A 20,013-nucleotide genomic window follows, 5' to 3' on the forward strand; every position below is an offset into this window, starting at 1 on the left:
AGCAAATGCTTGCGCCGCCGCTACAGGAGCGTCCCGCGTTTTCGTCGCCTGACATCACTGAGACCAAGAATGTACACAATGTGGGACAGCAGGCTGCTTCAGATTGGCGATTATGATGAGACTGGTGTGACTCTTTTCTCTTGTGTTTTTATTGTGGCTACAAAATGCTTCTGACGGAAACTTCCTGCTGTCGTGCCATTAATGCAATATGTATTTATCTCATTTCTCAGAGGTACGCCAAGATCAACGGGCACTTCAGCTGAAAACTCAGAGAAGACTCAGTCCAAAGATAAGTAAGTCGACCGGTGTGGCTGTTTTGGCTTGTTGGTAGGACCTTTTTTTTAAAGCGCTATTTAACGCGACCGTTTCAGGAAGGAAGGCAAGGCAAGACAACGCAATGCCCTGCCCATGTTTTATCATTCAGGCACTTGCGCTAATAAAAAATCTTTTTACAGTGTATGTCGACTGCCGTGTATTATAAACGCAATGGTCTTAGAATTGTGGGAAGCGGCGCGAAGTGGTATCCGCTGTAGACATGGTTTATTTAGGCCGACAAGCCATGGTGCAATTGCAGTATCTCAGCCGATACCACGGCCGCTCACGTCAAGCCTGTGTTCTATCCTCGCGCAACCTGCACGTGATCCATCTTCTTCGCCCGTTTTGGAGCGATAATCGCGCTTGTACGGCACAATTTTCAATTCAATGAAAATGCTTTTAAATTTTAAGACATGGACCTTGTTAGAGTGAGTAATGCTGCATATTTACTTTGTGTAATGCACACTTGAGAGATCTGGGAAGACGGTATTCCAAATTCTAGGACAACTACAGAATGCAGAAACGATTTTGTAGAATCCCGCAACAACCGCATGGTCAGTATCATGACAAACATCGAGATTAAAAAAAGACAATAAGTTGTGCTGGTGATAAAAAGTGAGCGGAGAAGTTTCAACAAACTCCCCGCCCCGAAAAGAAAGTGGTATTTCCGTGCCCATTGCGAAAGGGCAGTCCGGCAACACCACCGGAATGCAAGGTAAAGTGGGCCGGTGTAGAACTGACGCACAGACCTTGTAAGTCCCTAGGTGACACGAGAAAATTTGTCTTGTGATCCGAGCCCACCGCCATCTGCTCCAGGTCATTTCTGCCTTACCAAAATCAGGATCGAGGATTCGCTTACTAACGTTAATACGAGTGTACACACAAGCAGGGTCAGCCGATATTGCTCAACGTTAAGCACTGTGCACTGAGTCTTGATTTTTCTGGTTTCTGTTTGTTCCCTCCGGGAACGGAGGGAACGGAGGGAACTTGCGTCGTCGCTACGAAGCCCAACAAAGAAAACAATTTAGGTTGTCTTCGCATAGCAGTGACGATACATAAATGTCGGCCCGTGGAGCGGCGTAATCATGCTGCGGTCCTTCAGGATATCCACGTCAAGTGTTTGTTGTCAGCTTTTTGCGTTCCGTAGACTGTTTTCGGTGTAAAGCGCTGAGTTCCAGCACAGTTGAAGAAGGTAGTGAAGTGAAGATATCGGTCATCGTCCTGTCGGCACTTGTCCTGACTAAAGCTAATATAGCTTCTCCATTCCGCTTGGAAATCATGACCCTCCTCGTGGTCAGAAAAACGTGCTCTCTTCCATTCCCTGTGCCATGATTTTCCGTGAAGATGAGGTTGTGGGAGGCAGCGCGAAGAGGTAGCCGCCGTAGCCATGGCTTATTTAGGCAGGCTGGCCATTGTACAGCGAGATCTCAGGAGCGAGCGACACCATGGCCGCTCTAGTCGAGTGCGCCAGCGCGTTCTATACTCGCGCTACCTGCGCATGTCTTCTTCTTGGTCTGCTTTGGAGGTGATAGTTGCGCCGCATTGGGGCCCTCCTCTTAGTGCGAAGCGTGATTGAAATTAAGTTCAGTGGTAGAATCTAGGCACCGGAGTCCCTGTAAAGTTTGTGTTCGTAGTGTCGGTTCCACGCGATGCAGGAGAGATGTACCAGGCAACGCCAGCAGCATAGGTTGTGAGCGAGGCGTAGCCACAGTGATGCCGTATTGCGAAATCACGACCTGCTGCAGGCTTTCGCAGATGCCCAGGCCTGTCAACGTGATAGTTCCAAAAGTAGACCATCTGGCGGCTCGGTATTTGCGTGGAGATGGCGCAAGGGTTGGTCACTCATGATGTAGACGTAGAAGTAATGTTCGTTTGAAGACCCGGATAACTGGCTGGAAAAATATGAAAGCGTCGCTGCATTCAACAACTGGAACTCCAACGACAAGCTCCGGCATGTGTACTTCGCCTTAGAAGGCGCGTCGCCAGGACGTGGTTTGAGAACTGAGATCAACCGTGACTACATGGCACCTGTTCCGTAGCGGCTTCCTGCAGACGTTCGCGAGCGTCCTGCGCAAAGAGCGAGCCCAAGCTATACTGGAAGCCCACATGCAGCTGCTGAACGAGAACATCGCGATTTTTACAGAGGAGATGACTCGCCGATTCCGACACGCCGACTCTGACATGTCGGAAGAGAAAAAAATTCGCTTCCGGATGCGCGGTTCGAAGTAAGAGCTTTCGCAGGATTGATACGCAACCCGCCTAAGACCGTTGCCGAATTTATTTCCGAGGCGACAACTATTGAGAAGAGGCTCGATATGCGGACAAGGCAATACAATCACCGACCGCTGACGACACCTCTTTCCAAGGTCGCAGCCTTAAGTAGTTTCAGTCACCGACATCGTCAAAGAAGAGGTTCGACGATTGCTTGGAGTTCCTTAAGTGCAACCATAGCCCCAGCCGGAAGCGATGACCTACGCCGCCGTTGCCCGCCGTCAAGGTCCCGCTCCGCGACCGCGCCAGTGCCCTGTGACGCTGCAATTCCATCGTCCACCGACGCCGCCGCCAGCATGCCCACCCGTCGCCCAGCGCAGCTACGCGAGGAAGGTGAATGTTTTATTTTATTTTTTTTATTTATTTATTGGTACCTCAAATACCCCATTTTGGGTTTTACATGAGGGGTGGACATGTTTAGATCATATTTTCAATGAATGCCTTGAACGATGAATGACTGGAGTGGTGCATCGCTTCAGCAGGTAGATGATTCCAGTCTTTCGCTGTTTGAACGAAGAAAGAGTTAAGATGAGCGGAGGTGCGAGCTGGAGGGGGATAAACAGCCTTTGAATGGCTATGACGGGATGAAGTGCGATGCGCAGGCGTGATGTCAGTCTGGTGAAGTAGTGAGTGATGAAATTTGTAAATAAGGCAAGGTCTTGCTATTTTGCGGCGCTGCTCGAGCGTTGGAAGGTTCAGAGATGACTTAAGTTTAGTGACGCTAGTGTGGTAAGAGTAGTCAGAATGAATCAACCTTGCTGCACGATTCTGTATGGATTCTAGCGCTGTTGCCAAGTTTGATTGGTGTGGTCCGACACTGAGCATGCGTATTCCAGTTTGGGTCGAACGATGTGTACTGCCGATGCCAATACCGCTACTTGGGGCTGAGACAGTTCGCCGTCAACGTGCCGCGCTCACAGATTCGGGAGCACGCGCGTGACATCGCCGACTACCTCACCGCAACTCAGTGGAGCTCTCGACGTCCGTCCCGGTCGCCCTCACCAGGCCTCTACCTGTCGCCGCCACGCCGACCATAGACTGACCCAGCCCAAGGTCGGTCGGCGAGCCCATATGCGGAAAACTAAAAGCAGCAACCGATGGAGGTGCAGTTTCTGTTCGTTGAACTGACGAGTATCTTCCGCCCCCGACGAAGAGACCGAAAACGCTGTCTCGACGAGATATCAACGAGACGGTGCCATCCCGACGAAGACTGGAAGCAAAGAATATGCCGACAAAAGAGGACCCGATGACACCACGTACCAGCCAGACGTCAACGCGACGCAGCCGTGACCCGGTGACAACACCTAACTGTAACGCAAGACAAACAACCGACCCCGACGTGCTTATCGATGGCCACGCAGTCGCTGCTTTAGTGCGCGCAGGATCCGATTATTCCGTCATGAATGGATGCGTCGCCGCCCAGTTGAAGAAAGTTAAGACGGTATGGGACGGCCCTCAGATTCGGACCGCTGGAGCATACCTCATAACGCCAACTGGAATCTGCATGGCAAGAATTATCGTTGATGACCGCACTTACCCTGCCACCTTCATTATCCTCCAACAGTGTTCACGAGACGTCATTCCCGTCATGGACTTCCTGAACCAACACGGCGCAGTCGCACACCCTGAAGGCACACCCTGAAGTCGAAGTCGATAACGCGGTCGCAAGATCAAGTGCTACCGCCGGAGATCTCTCATAGTCACCACGCCTAGAGTGTGCTCGAAAATCAAGTGAGCATACCACCTCGCTCCAAAAGTGTTGTTTCAGTGAACACCGAAACACCCGCTAACATAAAAGGCGTCATCGAGAGCGACCTCCGTCTACTGCTCGACCGTGAAATTTGCGTCGCAAGAGGGATCGCTCGACTCTACGGAAGGAAAGCGGGAGTGATGCTAACCAACTTCAGCCAGGGGCGCTGCAACGTAAAGCAATTCCAAACTTTTCTATTCCAATTCTGCAATCAGCTCTCCGCGATTGGTCGAAAACTTTTTTGAACCACCCTCACTTCGCCTGTCTTTCAAGTGACTGCACAAAAACCGCAATAGCTTCCCATCTCATATGACGTTTACACACTGATTATGCATGATTGGACCGAATAAAAGAAAAATAGTTATTTCTGATTCGACGCCTTTTCGCCATAAGCCCTCGGCTATTGGCCAAAAGTTTTCCGGTGGCCGCCATTTCCCCTGCTTGTCACACGGCATCACAAAACCGAGAAATCTCACCGCGTCCAGGTAATGTGTACGCGTTAACGATGCATTAATATGCCGAACAAAATTGAATTGTCTTCCGAATAGACGCAGGCTCTTCCGTTCCGAAATGAACAAAAGAAGGCTGCCGCCGATCGCTCAGGCACTGGTTACTCGCATCTGCCAGAGAGCTTGGGATTATTTGCGTTACATAAAACTTCTTGCATGGCAGTGTAACGTTTTCGAGCACTTTCGGTGCGCTTACAATCTCGCTCTGCCAACTCTTCTTTGCTGAGAATCCGCTGTAGCGGCATTCTTAAAATTCGCTTGCATGCCGCTGCGATTTTCAACTGGTCACCGCAAGCAAAGTAACGGAAAGCGGACCAATTGCAGACGCCGGCAACACCCTCTTCTTAAGCTTATGAATTTTCAGTGCACTGGCTAGGCCCCATCGAATCCCTATCCACTTGAGCGGGCTCCTCGACTCGTGTCAGCCAATTAGATAAGACAAGGCGCTCAGTGTAGGCAATGCTATTCGTTTTTAAAGCAAACCCAAGTGGCCTCCTATAATCGACGAGAGCCTTTGATTGGTCCGCTGAGACAACCCTGAGGTTACCACCTGATGCTTGCGTCGGCGGTTACGCGAATTTGATGTCAGGAGATTAGAATAACAACAAATTGAAATAGTTTTACGGTGCAGGGCCCCATGAGTTCAAGCACATCAAAAAGGGCACGATAATCGCGTACATCGAGGAAATTGTGGAGACCAGCAATGCGTTTGTCCTCTGAGATTCTGTCACATCTACCGCGACATTTCACGCACCGCGGCGCCACAGACACATCCAACTAAATGTGATGTCGAGTTCAAGTGGGAAACGCCGCAGGCCGACCTATTTCAAGAACTCAAACAGTGCATGCAGTCGCCACCGGTGCTTGCACACTTCGACGAGCCTGCCGACACAATAATCCAGGCTACTGACGCCAGTAGCCTAGGCTCGGTGCCGCCCTAGTCCAGAGGAAAGACGGACTTGAAAGGGTGATGGCCTACTCTAGCCCGTCGCTGTCAAACTGGAAGGCAATTATTCTACAACTTAAAAGGAATGCTTCTCCATCGTTATGGGCTTCCGCCCTTACCTACATGGCAAGCCGCTCAAAGTCGTCAGCGACCGTCACACGTTATCTTTGCTAGCGAATTTAGAGGACCCTTCAGGACGCCTGGCGCGGTGGAGCCTTAGACTGCAAGGATATGACATCATTGTAATGTACAAGTCGGACGAAAACAGTCTGATGCCGATTGCATATCACGCGCCCCACATACCTGCCAACACAAGATGACGAGGATTACACGCCTTCTTTGGAATAATAAGCACGGAACACTTCGCTTAACAGCAACGAGCAGACTTGGAGCTGAAAAGCCTCATGGAGTATTTGGAAGGGAACACTGACGTTGTTCCGAGGGCATTTAAGCGCGGATTATCTTCGTTCTCGCTTCAAGACAACCTACTCATAAAAAACTTCTCACCAGTCAGCGTCAACTACGTCCTTGTTGTTCCCTCAGCGCTGCGTTCAGAATTGCTGCGCGCCTTACATGACGATCCAACCGTTGGACATCTCGGATTCTCCCGGTCGCTATCGAGGATACAGGAAAAATATTACTGGCCGCGCCTGATCGCCCATTACGTCAAGACATGCCGAGAGTGTCAGACGCAAGACACCACCGACTAGGGCAGCGGGATTACTACAGTCGATCAATCCTCGTTGCCGTCCATTTCAGCAGATCGGGATGGATTTGTTGGGACCCTTTCTTACGTCAGCTTCTGGAAATAACGAGATCGTCGTGGCAACAGACACCCTCACCCGCTTCGTTGAAACGAAAGCTCTGTGAAAAGGTAGCGCAGGCGTAGTGGCTAAATTGTTGTCCAAAACATCATGCTGCGACTTGGCGCCCCAGAAGTCCTCATCACGGGCAGAGGAACGGCCTTTACAGCGTAGCTCACCCAAGCCATTCTGTCATACAGTCAGACAAGCCACAGGAGGACCAGTGCTTACCACCCGCAGACGAACGATCTTACGGAGCGCCTGAATAACACCCTCGGCGACATGCTAGTAATGTACGTCGACGTCGAACACAAGACCGGGAATGCCGTCCTGCCGTACGAAACCTTCGCTTACAACACGGTAGTGCAAGAAACAGCACAGATCACGCAGTTCAGGCTGATTTACGGAAGAAACCCCACGACTCTAAGAAACATGACAGCTCGCCCGCCGGCGGATCAAGAACCAACAGAGGACTGACAGCCGACACTAATACCTTCGATAACGCCACGTCTAGTACAAGCCTGGTGACCGTGTAAGGGTTTGGACCCTGATAGGCTGACGAGGACTTAGAGAGAAGCTTTTGAGCCGCTATTTGGGAGCCTACAATATTATCCATCGCATTGGAGCATGAGGTCATACCAGGTGGCATTTCGCTATCGCAGCACGCCCCTCATGACCTCAAATAGTCCACGTTGTGCGGCTTAAGCAGTTCTACCCGAGCTAATGAACTTTGTGACTTTGCGTAGCTGACCTTTGGACTTTTATTTAGTGTGGTACTTTCGACTTTGTTTCTTTGATAGGTGTCCTTTTGTGTTTAGCTCTCCTTTTATGTTTGTAGCATCAGGACGATGCTTTTTGAAAGGGGACATTGACACGTGGTCTTGTTTATTTTTTCCGTTCAGCACTTTTCACCGTCTAACAAGAGTTATCGCCCAGTGCAGGACGCGCCCGCATGTATAGGGAGTTTCTAGAATGGTATGGATGGTTCTTTTGTCACCAGAGCATGTGTAATCTGATTGCATGGGCAACGCGAACTGTGTAGAACTTTCTGGAAGACTCGCGGGCACCATCGATTACTCTGGAACCTTTGGCGACTCGTGTATAAAACCCGATGCGCCTGACCTGTAGGTCAGATTTCCACGACCGTGGACTGTGTTCGCCTCTATCGTTGTGTTTTAAGTGTACCCTGTTTTTGTGTGCACAGGTTCGCCCACAAAGTTAGTTTCTTCATTCACAGTATCGCTACTGTGTTCTTTGCCGTCACCGCTACGTGACAATAGAATGCGAGAGCCACGCTGGGAGATAGTAGGAGGACAGTAGCCAGGCCATGCCGGGCGTTGCTACTTTTCCCGGAAGAAAGTTGCCCCAAACTGGTGCCTGGCCTATACTGAGAACCAGTGGAGAAGACCAGTTGGGAGTAACACATCTGCTCTGCCATTGACACGGCCAGACCATCTCTCCGTCTTTCGGACTGCTGGAACTGGGTGGGGCCGCCGCTTCCATAATCCGTCCGCAACCGGCTTGTTTGTGCTTATCGATAGGCTGTCGTTCTGGTGGGATGTTAACTGTGTGTGATTGGCTACCACCAGGAGGGAGGCTTGGAACAGCGGTGTTATAATGACATTTCGGAGAAAAAAAGAAGCGGCTCTGGGCCATGGAAACGATGCTCATAGATACGCTTGACGCAAATACTTGACTTTTTTCCCCTTAGGCAACCATATAAGTGGGTTTTGTTCACTTGCCAGTAAACCTGTTGGCTACCATTTTCCCAATTCCGAGCTTCAGATTTCTTCAATCTGAAGCCTCCGCCACCCTACCATATAGAGCAGTGTTCGAGACATAACCTGGCGCTGCAACAGGGCTGACATCACTAATATCATAATGACACGTTGTAGTAATGGTGAAGAGTGACTTAATGTCAGCACTGTGAGTTCAATTTTTGGAAGATGGTCACAGAAAACGGTAATAAGTAAATGTGAATATGGCCAGTCTTAAAAAGCATCGTCTCAATGCTAGATACATAACACAACACGGAAAATTTCACCGACGAAAACGGTACTTCCTAATCAGAAATTTCAGCGCGGCTGTATAGGTGTTTTCATTCAACAATATATTGGCTGGCGCAAATCATCTGTCTCGTGCGGCATGTTGCAAACGGAGCGAGAGTTGTCGGACTGCCTCGCTAATTGGGCGATGACGAGAAGAAGCGCGTCGGTGACAAGTGGGCGCGACTCGCAGCGGCCGCCAGAGACAACATCTGCTCACGCAGCATTTTGTTTCCATACAGTCGATGCGCGTTGCTCTGGCGCCATCTCGTAGCCATCGTTGCCGCAAAGCCCTTCCTGCGCGGGACTTCGCTTTTTTTCGCATGCTTTCGCCATACCCTTTTCCTCCGCTATTCCTCTCGCGCTCTCTTCGGTCACGCCGTTTTTAAACAGCGCAGCTGTTTAAGTTTTTGTTGCGCCATGGAGCGCTACAAGAAAACTCTGCCCAGCTGTGCGGCGCCTTCCTAGGAACCACCTGCGATAGCACCTAGCCGCGTAACCTCCTCGCACCCCACGCGCGTTGGGCGGAGTCGTAACGTCACAGCCAAGTGTGAGTTCGAGCTCGGGCTGGTGCGGTGACACACCTCTGGCCTCCTCAACTCCGTGCGTATGTGCGGCTGCCGTGGGAAGACCGAAGAGGATCCGGACGCCTGAAGAAGAACACCGTACTGGAAGAGCGCCGTACTGTCAAGCGAGAAGCTATGCGTCGCGGCCGAGTTGATCCGGAACACCGCGCCGAAGCTGTGGCTGACAATAGGCGACGCCTAGTCCAGGATCCCGAGTTTCAGTGCAGGGAACGCTAGAGTCGGCGTGAACGCTCGACGTCACCAAGAAAGTGATCTCGGCCCTTCGACTGCTCGAAAATTTCCAGCGTCAAGCCCATTGAGACACCGGGGGTGCGAATGGCCGATTCCAGCGCGCATGTCTGGGCATAGAGTTTGGGCACAGATTCCGCATCTGTGACCGGCTCTGGTTCAAGGTGAATCTCTGAATCGTGAGGAACGCGAACGTCGCTCCTGTCCGAGCATGCGTGCCTTCGCACCGCTCTAAAGGAAAGACCCGAATGCCAACTTATTCGACAAGGACCAGTCCTCAGACACGGCTCGGCTCCTCTAGAACATAATCCGAACGTTGTGGCCAGCTTTTGCTGTGATTGGACCAACGTACTGTGAGTTTCTGTGCTTTTGTCACGAACCTGGCAGGGCGCTCAGCTAGCCCTAACCGCTGGGAGAGTGGGCCTACCGTCAGGTACGACAAAAGCCCGCACTGCTGCAGCAGCAATGGCCCCAAAATTCGTCACCGACGCTGATGGATGGACCACCCGAGTATCAAAACATTCCCAAGGTACGCAGCACGTTGCAACGCTCATTTTGCGTCCGCCAACTGGCCTTTTCCTACCTCTGTGGAGCCCACGAACGCTTCACGATGTGCTAAGCGTCTCAGCAGCCCTGACTGCTGCAGAGGCTCACGCCGCTACAGTAGACATCAAAAAAGAAAAGCACTTGGCTATAATAACCAGTGATGACTCCTCGGCGACAGAAAAGCTTCAGCGCATTAACGAAACCACTCTTAATGGCGAAACTTACCCTTTCCACATCTATATCGCTTCGCCCCACAACTCGTGTAGAGGTGTGATTCACAACGTGGAACTGAACACCCCAACGGGAGAATTGATGCGTGAACTCCGAGCCCCAAATTATGACATTATTGCGCCTCGCATGATGGGTAAAACAACCACTGCAATCAGAACTTTCAAGGGTTCGCATGTACCTCGCCAGGTGTATACCGCTGCGTCCCTCACCGACCCAAGGCGCAATTTTGCTCAACATGCTTTGCTATAGGACACCCATCAGACGTTTGTCGCAACAATGGAAAACAAAGGTGCAGAACATGTGGAAAGACTGTCGGAGATCGTGTAGGGGGTCATGACTGCAAACCAGGCTGCCCTAATTGTGGCAAGGACCACGAGACCGATGACCCAACTTGTGAAGTACGACGAGCCGCTGATAAAGCGGTCAGAGAAGCGGCCTACCTGGAGCGTTTGAAACAACGAAAGGACAACAAGCAAATGAAAACAGTCGCCATCGCAAGCCGAAGCCCAAGCCCAAAACGCAACTCCGACAACACATCGAGAGACAGAAGTAGCTCCAGAATCTGTCAACAGTCCAGGGGCCGCAGCCGCTCCAGAGGCAGGAGCCGATCCAGGGGCCGCAGCCGATCTAGGGGACGCGGCCATTCCAGGGGCCGGGACCACTTCGGGGGCCAAAGCCAGTCCGGCAGCAGCGGCCAGTCCGGGAGCGGCAGCCAGTCCGGGGACTGCAACCGGCCCGGAGGTGGCAGCCAGTCTCCGGATCACAACCATTCCCGAGGTCAACAAGACGAGCAATCCGCCAACCACCGAAACGTGAGTCAGTCACCCGGCACCTCCCCTTTCCCTCCCGTGACCTATGCATCTCAAGTTCAAACACGAGCTCAAAAAGTAGCCAAGGATTATAAGAACGCTCTACCTCAAACCCGCAGACCTAATCAAATGTCAACACTATCGTCACAATCACTAGAGCCTACCGAAGACATGGACATGTAAGCAGCGGCACACGCACCTGAAGCTATACTATTGGGTGATATAGTGCAACCATTAGTACAGGAAGTAGAACTAGCGTCGTTGCAACCGGCCGTGAAAAAGGCAAGATACCACACAAGAGCCCTACAACACCTTCAAGCAGATTTTAAACAACTACGGGACGAAATGAAAGAAATGCAAACCAGTCTAGAGGCCAAGATAGCTCAACAGGTTGCTGCTCACGTTGAGGAGGCGCTAAAACACACACTGAGCAAATAATGAGCCAAATGCGCTCCCTGTTCAACGAGCTCCTCAGCAGCCAGGCAGAGGCTATGGTCTCTACACAAGTGCAGGCTGCGATGGCCGCATTACCGCGCCAGGAAGAGTGCGAACGACCCAAAGCACGTCGATCTACCAGCATAACGCGACCCACTCCTTACCCTACAGCAGGCGCTCCCCAAAATCATCAGTAGAACAATGGCGAATAATCTGGTGGTGTGGCAGTGGAACTGTAGAGGGATTGCTCGAAAACGGGGCCTTTTCACGCGGTAGATTGCTGCTCAAGATCGTCGACCCGACATTCTCCTACTCCATAAAACTAACCAAACACCTCATCTTGCAGTCTATACGGCGTATAGCCATAATTCGGCACTGGCCATTCTTATTCGTAAAGATATAGCGGCAAATGTTGTCCACAGCACGGAACAGAGCCTCACTGCACGCGTCTTTCCAACTAAAAATGTCAAGAGCAAGACACAGCCCACTTATTCATCACGAATGTTTATAGCCCGCCAAAACAGAAAGTAGACTTCTTCAAGGAGGTTGCGAATCTGCGGCCAACGAAGTATTTTGATCATCTAATAGCAGGCGACTTCAACGCGCCACACACTTCATGGGGATACACAAAAAATTCCTCCGAGGGATCCGCCCTAGTATACCATATGTAACAGGCCCAGCTAACTCTCCTTAACGAGGACGACTCCCGGACGTGGCACGGAAACTCCGTAGAAAGGGATACCACGCCCGATCTCGCCTTCATTAAAGGACGACTGTCAGCGCAATGGGTTAACTCGCACGATACTTTAACGAGTGACCACACTGTCATACAGATATTTCTGCAAATGAGAGGTTTCCCAAAACGCCAGCGCAAGCATCTCCTCACGGATTGAAATGAGTCCCGCAAGACACATGTAGGAGACTTCCAAAACATGCACTTGAAAGATTGGATAGAGATGGTCAGGCAACGAATCCAGTCACACACGAAGGAAATAATAGAGAAGTGGGAGCAACCAAGCACGGACAAGCATCTTCTTCATCTCTGGGAGGCATGACCATGCCCTCATTAAGAGATGGAAAAGAAATAAGCTCAATCGAAAATTACGCTCACGCATCAACACGCTCAGCGAGCAGATCGTCCGCTACACTGAACATCTCACACGTGAGCAGTGGTACGATACGTGCAACAAGCTCAATGACACATCGAATATGAGCTCCACATGGAATCTCATCCGATCATCCAGTGACCCAACCCAGACAAAGACCGAAACATCCCATAAGCTGCGAAAGCTGCTCGAAACATTTGAGCATACCGACTACCTATTCAACGAGCTTATAACAGCACGCATTGCAGATTCAGTGCAACCACAGTATGCCGACTACAAAAGCGCAGAGCCAGAATATGAGGGTCTCACCGGCCCAATCACATTAGCGGAACTACAGCGTGCCTTAGCAGAAGCAAAGCCGAATAAAGCGCCAGGACCAGGCCAAATTACGACAACACAGCTCCGCAACCTTACAGAAGCCGATCAGGCATTCTTACTTCAGCAAATTAACAATGTGTGGGACACGGGCAGCTTGCCGGAAGAGTGGAAGACATCCAGCATCATTTTCATTCCCAAGCCTGGGAAGCCATATTGAATCTGCGTCCAATATCGCTAACATCATGCGTGGGTAAGCTAATGGAGCGCATCGTGCTTAACAGACTTCTTAGTCATCTTGAGCAATCACACCTACCCCATAATTTGAGTGGATACAGACATCACTTGTCTACTCAAGACGCTCTGTTGCAGCTACACGAAGAAATCACGAAGGAAACAAGCAGCGCTCAACTTAAAGCTATTCTTGCCATAGACCTCAAGAAAGCTTTTGACTGTGTTGACCATGATGCTATGCTGCAAGAGCTCGAAGCTACTGGCTGCGGAACCAAGCTTTAAAACTATATCAGGGACTTCTTACGGAGTTCCACATACACGCTACGAGTAGGCGACATCACCTCACAACAGTATCCCCATCCGCAGAGAGGTATCCCGCAGGGTTCCGTGATCTCGCCCCCACTCTTTAATCTTGCCGTGTGCGTAGTCCATAGAGCGCTACGAGACATTCCCGACATCAAATATGCGATTTACGCAGATAATATCACCATCTGGATCAACACGGGTTCGCAAGGGCATACCCAAGAAAATCTCCAACATGCTATGAACAGGGTGCATGAGGCTGCTCAAACTATTGGCCTTAGATGTGCGCCGGAAAAATCTGAGTTGCTACTGGTCCATCACAAAAGATGGAGACCGCCCACCATACAAATTGTAAACGAAGGCGTGCCGATTTCCCAACCAAAATGTATTAAGATCCTCGGTCTCCATATCCAGAAAGATGGAGGTCCCGCTGCGACGGTGCATCACCTGCTCAGGCAAGGAGAACAGGTGCTGCACATGGTGCGCAGGGTCTCCAACCGAGCAAATGGAGTGAAAGAGGCGGATATGCTTCAACTAAGAAACGCACTAATTATGTCGCAGCTGTGCTATCATCTGTCCTATACGAATCTCCGTCAGCAAGATATCAATCGCCTTGATGCGCTCATCCGGAAGGCGACAAAGCTGGCCATTGACATCCCGTTTAGTGCCAGCACTAAGCTCTTCCTTGACATTGGTTGCCATAACAGGGTGGCGGAACTAGTCAGCATTCATCGTCGTCGCCAAGAACTACGTTTGCTGCGCACGTGTCAAGGCACGCACATCCTCCATAGCATCGGTCATCATCCAGAAGCTGCGCCCCTTCTGAACACGCGCCGACTACACCCGAAACAATGCGAGCTCCTAACCATAGCTCCACTGCCACGCCATGTGAATCCAGAACCAGGCAAGGACAGGCGACGACAGCGAGTCGCCTACTTCAGGAGGTACACGGCAAGACACCCTGGCGGCATATACTTCTACGCTGATGCTAGCGTTGGTTCACGGGGCTCCGCTATAGCAGTCGTGAATAACGACCTCCAAACTGTACATACTGAGTTACTCCCAGAGACAGATCCGACCGTAGCGTAACTGACAGCCATCGCAACCGCGATCAAACACATGACCCTTAGTAACTCAGCCTACCCAAGAATCATATTTACCGACTCCATGGCGGCTTGCAGGAAATTGTTGCACAACGATCTCCCGGCCCACATTTTGACATTTATTCAAGAGCACCTTCAGGGTGGGTCTTCTGGAAATCATCTGGATACCTGGTAATGATGGGCTGCCGGGAAATGAAAGAGCTAATCAGCTCGCCTGCGAGACTTTGAACCAGGCACCCTGCATTCCGCGACCAGCCCAGACGAAAAGGTGGGCTCCCCTGCTTCTGTGGCCGTATCAAGAGGCAAGGCACAAGTTCCCCAAGCTCGGCAAAGTGCTCACCCGTGAACAGGGTGTACTGATTCGTCAGGCCCAGACTGAAACACTCCCTACACCAGCGAGAATGCACCTCCTCCGCGGCCTCTTACCTGAAGATCCCTCACCCTGCCGACACTGTGGCGAACACCCGAACACATCCCATACCCTCCGGTCCTGTGGACCACCCCCCACCTCCCCTTTGTGCCCCCACAAATCTTTCCCCTAAACCCCATGCCGGGTGACTGACAAAAGCAGCCAGCGCCGGCGACCAACGGTACCTTGCGGCGCTTATCAATGCTGCACTGAAGAATGCCGCAAGCGAGGCTCTGGACTGAGGGCCTTTCCACCATACCACCCAACATGAAAATAAAGCTTTTTTTGTCTCTCTTAATCGTGAGCTCGGTGCTGAACTTTGAACAGAAGAGCTCTGCCTTGCAATTGTTTCGCGAAGCCTTTCCTGACGCCACCGACCACGACGACGACTACAACGATGATCGGATGTCAACAAGGACCGGATCCACGATCATGACTACTGGTCCTATAAAGCACGGACCATATTACATTGTGATGCACGTACTGTGGCTTGTATGCGTGTGACTTGCTGGGGCTTGTATGGCTTACCGGCCTGGCCGTGTATGACCTCGCAAAAACTTGGCGACTCTTAGTATGAGCATAATTAAGTCACGCATAACCTCATAAGACTTAGCAAAACATAGCAACGCTTGGTATGAGCCTAGCCAAGCCATGGATAACATTGCAAAACTTAGCGAAACCTAGGAACACTTAGCAAAAGGCGGAACTAACTCCACTGTGACCCAGACTTGCACAACTAGCGCAAACTGCGCACATTTATTTTTCATCCCCGCAGTGCTCCGCGTTCTCTCTCTTCTTTCGCTTTGCTCGTTCGCCTGGTTGCGAGGCAGGACACCGACGCTCGCCGCAGGAACGGGCGTCTAACATGTGCGCTCTTAAAGGGATACAGAATAAAAATCGGAGAATATAGAGAAAACCCCACAATTGCATTCCTAAGACACGATTGCTATAGTATATAGTCATTATTCGTGTTACTTTTGAGCGGATGGCTTTATTTTTGACTCTCTATGAGCGGCCACCGCGTAACTCGCAAAGCGCTCCCAACAACAAGCCGGCGGATCTGACGTCACACCTACCCTCAGCAGCCGCGGAGCGAGCTGGCCGGCTGCGCAGTTTTGTTTTCCTCGCGCTGCGCAGTGCAAAATGCAAAGTTCTAGTGAGAGCGATAGCATGAGCGGAACTTATGACTCCGACTTGGATGAGCGGCCTACTGAACGACCACGAACGATAAAGGCGTATGCCTACGATCCGTCCGCGTCGTCAAGCGAAATTGACGACGACCCGCCGCAGCAGTCCCCCTCCGTGGTGCCGAGAGAGTCTGGACCAGCAAAGTGGTGTTTACACTGTGCATTCCATGTACAGCGTTCGCCTCGAGAGATCAGGGGCGGCATCATAGGTGGAAACCAGATTTAAACGCGGTTCCTGCGGCTCGGATCGCAAGCTCGCACCTGTCACGAATGAGTTAGCGAGACGAGAGGCGCACGCCTCATTGACAGTGTTGCATCCGAGGCGGTGCGCCCAGCGTGATTCACTCACGCAAACGCTTTGCCATGTTTGGTTTCGACAGAGCGAGGACGCTTATGCCTCAGGCTATGCAATGTCAGGCGACGTAAGGAATTTACTCTGCATTCTGCGCAAAGCGGCTTGCTCCACCTGCTTGGATGGGTAGCTGCTAGCGCGTAAAACATGAAATCCATCAATGCACAGTACAGGTGCCGTGAGTACACACTGTACAAAAAAAAAAACGTAGAAATCGTTGAAGATATTGACGCGTGTAGACCTCCCTGTACCTACGCCATCGGAGCAGGTGTGGCCGGCGGCGTGAGCATAACAGTCGGCTGCGGACTCTCGCGCGGCAGGTGCTTGATGCGCGCAAGTAGCTGTTTTGAGAATAGATGCGATGAAGCAACGGGTGAGGATTGGAGCCAGGCATGTGCAGTGACTGAAATGCGCCTCTGTAAGCAGGGAACGTCTTGTTATTCACGGAGTGAACGAGTACATGCGCAGCGGTTTCAGCGTCCCGTTGTTTCATCGCAGCCGAGCACTCCTTCCCTTGGTGCACACGAGATGGCGCCACCAGTCTCATGTCGGCGAATTTTTTTTCGTCAGCCGTGTTGCGATGCGATTTCGATTCATTCTGGCAGAATTGGCCAAACATCTGGCTCAGAACGTCGTACAAACGACAAATTACGGTCAAACAGCACCTGTGCGCAAAACTACAGCGTGAACAAGTACGCGAGAAAAAGACTATCGCTCCCTGCCGTTTTCACATGCGCACAGCATACCCTCGGCATTTTGCGGCGTTGACACGGCTGCTCCACACATCAAACCACAAATCCACGAGATCAAAGACGAGGTTTTCGAACAGCTCACACGAGGAAGCGGTACGAATAGGACGGTCGAACAAAGAAAGCGCGTTGCTGCAAACGTCAACTTCCCCCTTCGCGCGCTCAGTGTGGACGATCGCTCGCAATGGGCCTCGGGGTGGGTAAGCGTGACGTGATATCCGGTTTTGCCAGAGCTTTTGGAGGAGGGCGGTAGGTGCTGTGATTTGAGAAATATTCACTAAAATAATTACTTTTCGCTCACTTCTCCTCAGAAAGAGTGTTGTTTTGGTCGCTCTCGGTGCGACAGCTATCAATGGAGACAGAAATCTCGGCGACAAATTTTTTATTTACTATCCCTTTAAACAAAAGCGCAAGTAACAAAGACGACAATTTGTCAAAGAATAGAAAGTTGGGCGAGTTGGTACGGTAACATGATCTTGGGTTGTAGCGCGAAGTGACACGGACAGAGACTAGAAGCAGACAGGACGAGCGCTCGTCCTGTCGGCTTCTAGTCTCTGTCCGGGTCACGTCCTGCAACAATCCAAGATCATGATGATTTGTCTCAGATGATAATTTGCTGGAGCTGACTGAGGCTGAAATCTTGGAGGGCTTCAGTGAGCAGAATGTCGTAACCAATAAACGGATTAAAAGTAAGGCGCGACGGCAAAGAAACTGTGCCAGAAGTTCGGCCACAGTTCACAGAACTGTCGAGGCCACCTGACGCGTCAAGTACATCAACAATGAACATTCCTCGGAGACATGCAATAGCCCTGTGTCACACACTGTGTCAAATGGGACGGTTGTGAGCACGCCACATACTCGTGGTCGTGTCCACCTTAGAAGCAGCAGAAAGAAATTGTGACAATTAAACTAAAAGGCTATATCTCATTCAAAGAGGCACGCAGGCGGGCACCTTACTTACCCAGCAATAGCTTTGCCGAAGTGGCACATCAGGTTGCAGCGACAGAACGGCTTCCGGCAGCTGTCCGGCCCACACACATTGAGCTGGCGGCGACGCCATCCGCCCCTTTGGCGGCATCAGCCAGCACTGCTCTGCCATCCCAGAAGGTTCTAACGACTTCAGGCTGGTGGCCTCAAGAGCCTCGTCCTTTGAGGAGAGACTCCCTTGTCAGTTAGAGCACTCATAGGAAAGGGTGTCCAGCGCCCCAAAGAGGAGATGGGCACAACTCCCACTAAAACGGCTCCACCGGCGCCCAAGGAGGCGTCGAGAATCTCTCGACCGCTCCAAAAAATAGAAAGCTCGCATCATAGGGCCTGTATATGACTCGGCAAGTTTGCACTTCCTATAATATCATGAGAAGCCAACAAACAAAGACACCAAGGACAACATAGGGGAAATTACTTGCTTACTAATCGAAATAAATAAATTATGAATGAATGAAATTAAAAGTGGATTAAAAACAACTTGCCGTAGGTGGGGAATGATCTCACGTCTTCACATTACGCGTGCGATGCTCTAACCAATTGAGCTATCGCGGCGCCCTATACCCATCCCATTTCTGGGATATTAACGTGCTTATGTATTTATGCATTTATTCCAAAGGCTTCTTGAAACGCAAGAATAATGCAGAGAGTAAGGCATCGAATCCCAATTCCAGTGGAATTGAACGATACAACCGTCCTTATGGTTAAGTTAGCTGCTTAGGTAAGCTGCTTTGAATATCTGTGAGTAGTCTATTCCAGAAAGTGATCGGATTACGGACGTGATGACCAAACAACTTCTCCCTTACACAGAAACAGCCCCGTTGTTCCTTTTCAATAGTATCTGAGTAAGAAGGCAGATTCCGTAAATTTGGAAAGAGGCTACTGTAGTTCCCATCTTGAAACAGAGTAAGGTTCCATCTTTTATTCTGGTTTATCGGCCTATAGCGCTAACAAACTTCCTGGTTACGCTATTTAAATAAAATTCAGCAATCAACGGCTATCACAGTTCCTCGAATGCCACAAATTGCTTGACCCACATCAATGCGGATTTAGAGAAAGCCGATTCACAACTGACCACGTCGTGCGAGTTGGGGCATACATTCGAGAATCTTTTTCTCACAGCCAGTCCTTTCTGTCGGTGTTCCTAGATATATAAAAGGCTTATGACACCACTTGGCGCTTTAAATTTTTGCAAGATCTCTTGGAAATGGGTATACATGACAACATGCGTAATATATTAGCAATTATTCATCCAATCGCACGTTCCGTGTTACAGATGGCAATGCATTATCCAGACTATTTATCCAAGAGACTGGGGTACCCCAGTGTGGAATACTTCGTTGTAGTTTTTGTTGTTGCAAAAATGAATTCACTGCGTTCATTTATTCTACTGAGTATTCTTTATTGCACTGATGTTGACGACGAGCAGATGAGATATAAATCTTGTCACCTCGCCATCTGCGAGCAACAGGTTCCACTTGGCCTGAAGAAAGCGTCGAGACGGGCACTGAAGAATGAATTTAAGCTAAATTACTTGAAAAGCTCCTGTGTCCTTTCGAACACAGATCCTCCTATTGAGCTGCAGCTGAGAATTGCAGCTGCTCCCTAACCTGTAAGCAGACAAAATAAATTTAGGCACGAAGTCAACCTGTATTGCACACCTTAAGTACCTTAAGAACAAACGCCTAAAAATAATGAACATTCTTCAAAATATTTCAGACACAAAGTGGGGTAGTGACACGAAGTGCCTCATGAACCTTTACAAAAGCCTCATACCAACACGATTACATTACGGG

General features: G+C 50.5%; 1 protein-coding gene across 1 annotated transcript in view; it reads left to right on the forward strand.

The window, feature by feature from the left end:
* Window positions 1-20,013, forward strand: part of LOC142575024 (uncharacterized) — a 248,964-nt gene that overhangs the window by 102,717 nt on the left and 126,234 nt on the right. Inside the window, exon 3 of the mRNA XM_075683996.1 lies at window positions 231-293. Within this exon, the coding sequence (XP_075540111.1) occupies window positions 231-293 (63 nt within the window). The remainder of the gene's footprint in view (window positions 1-230; window positions 294-20,013) is intronic.

This window comes from Dermacentor variabilis, chromosome 3 (genome assembly GCF_050947875.1).
Source record: "Dermacentor variabilis isolate Ectoservices chromosome 3, ASM5094787v1, whole genome shotgun sequence".
In the NCBI taxonomy this organism is placed as follows: Eukaryota; Metazoa; Arthropoda; class Arachnida; order Ixodida; family Ixodidae; genus Dermacentor; species Dermacentor variabilis.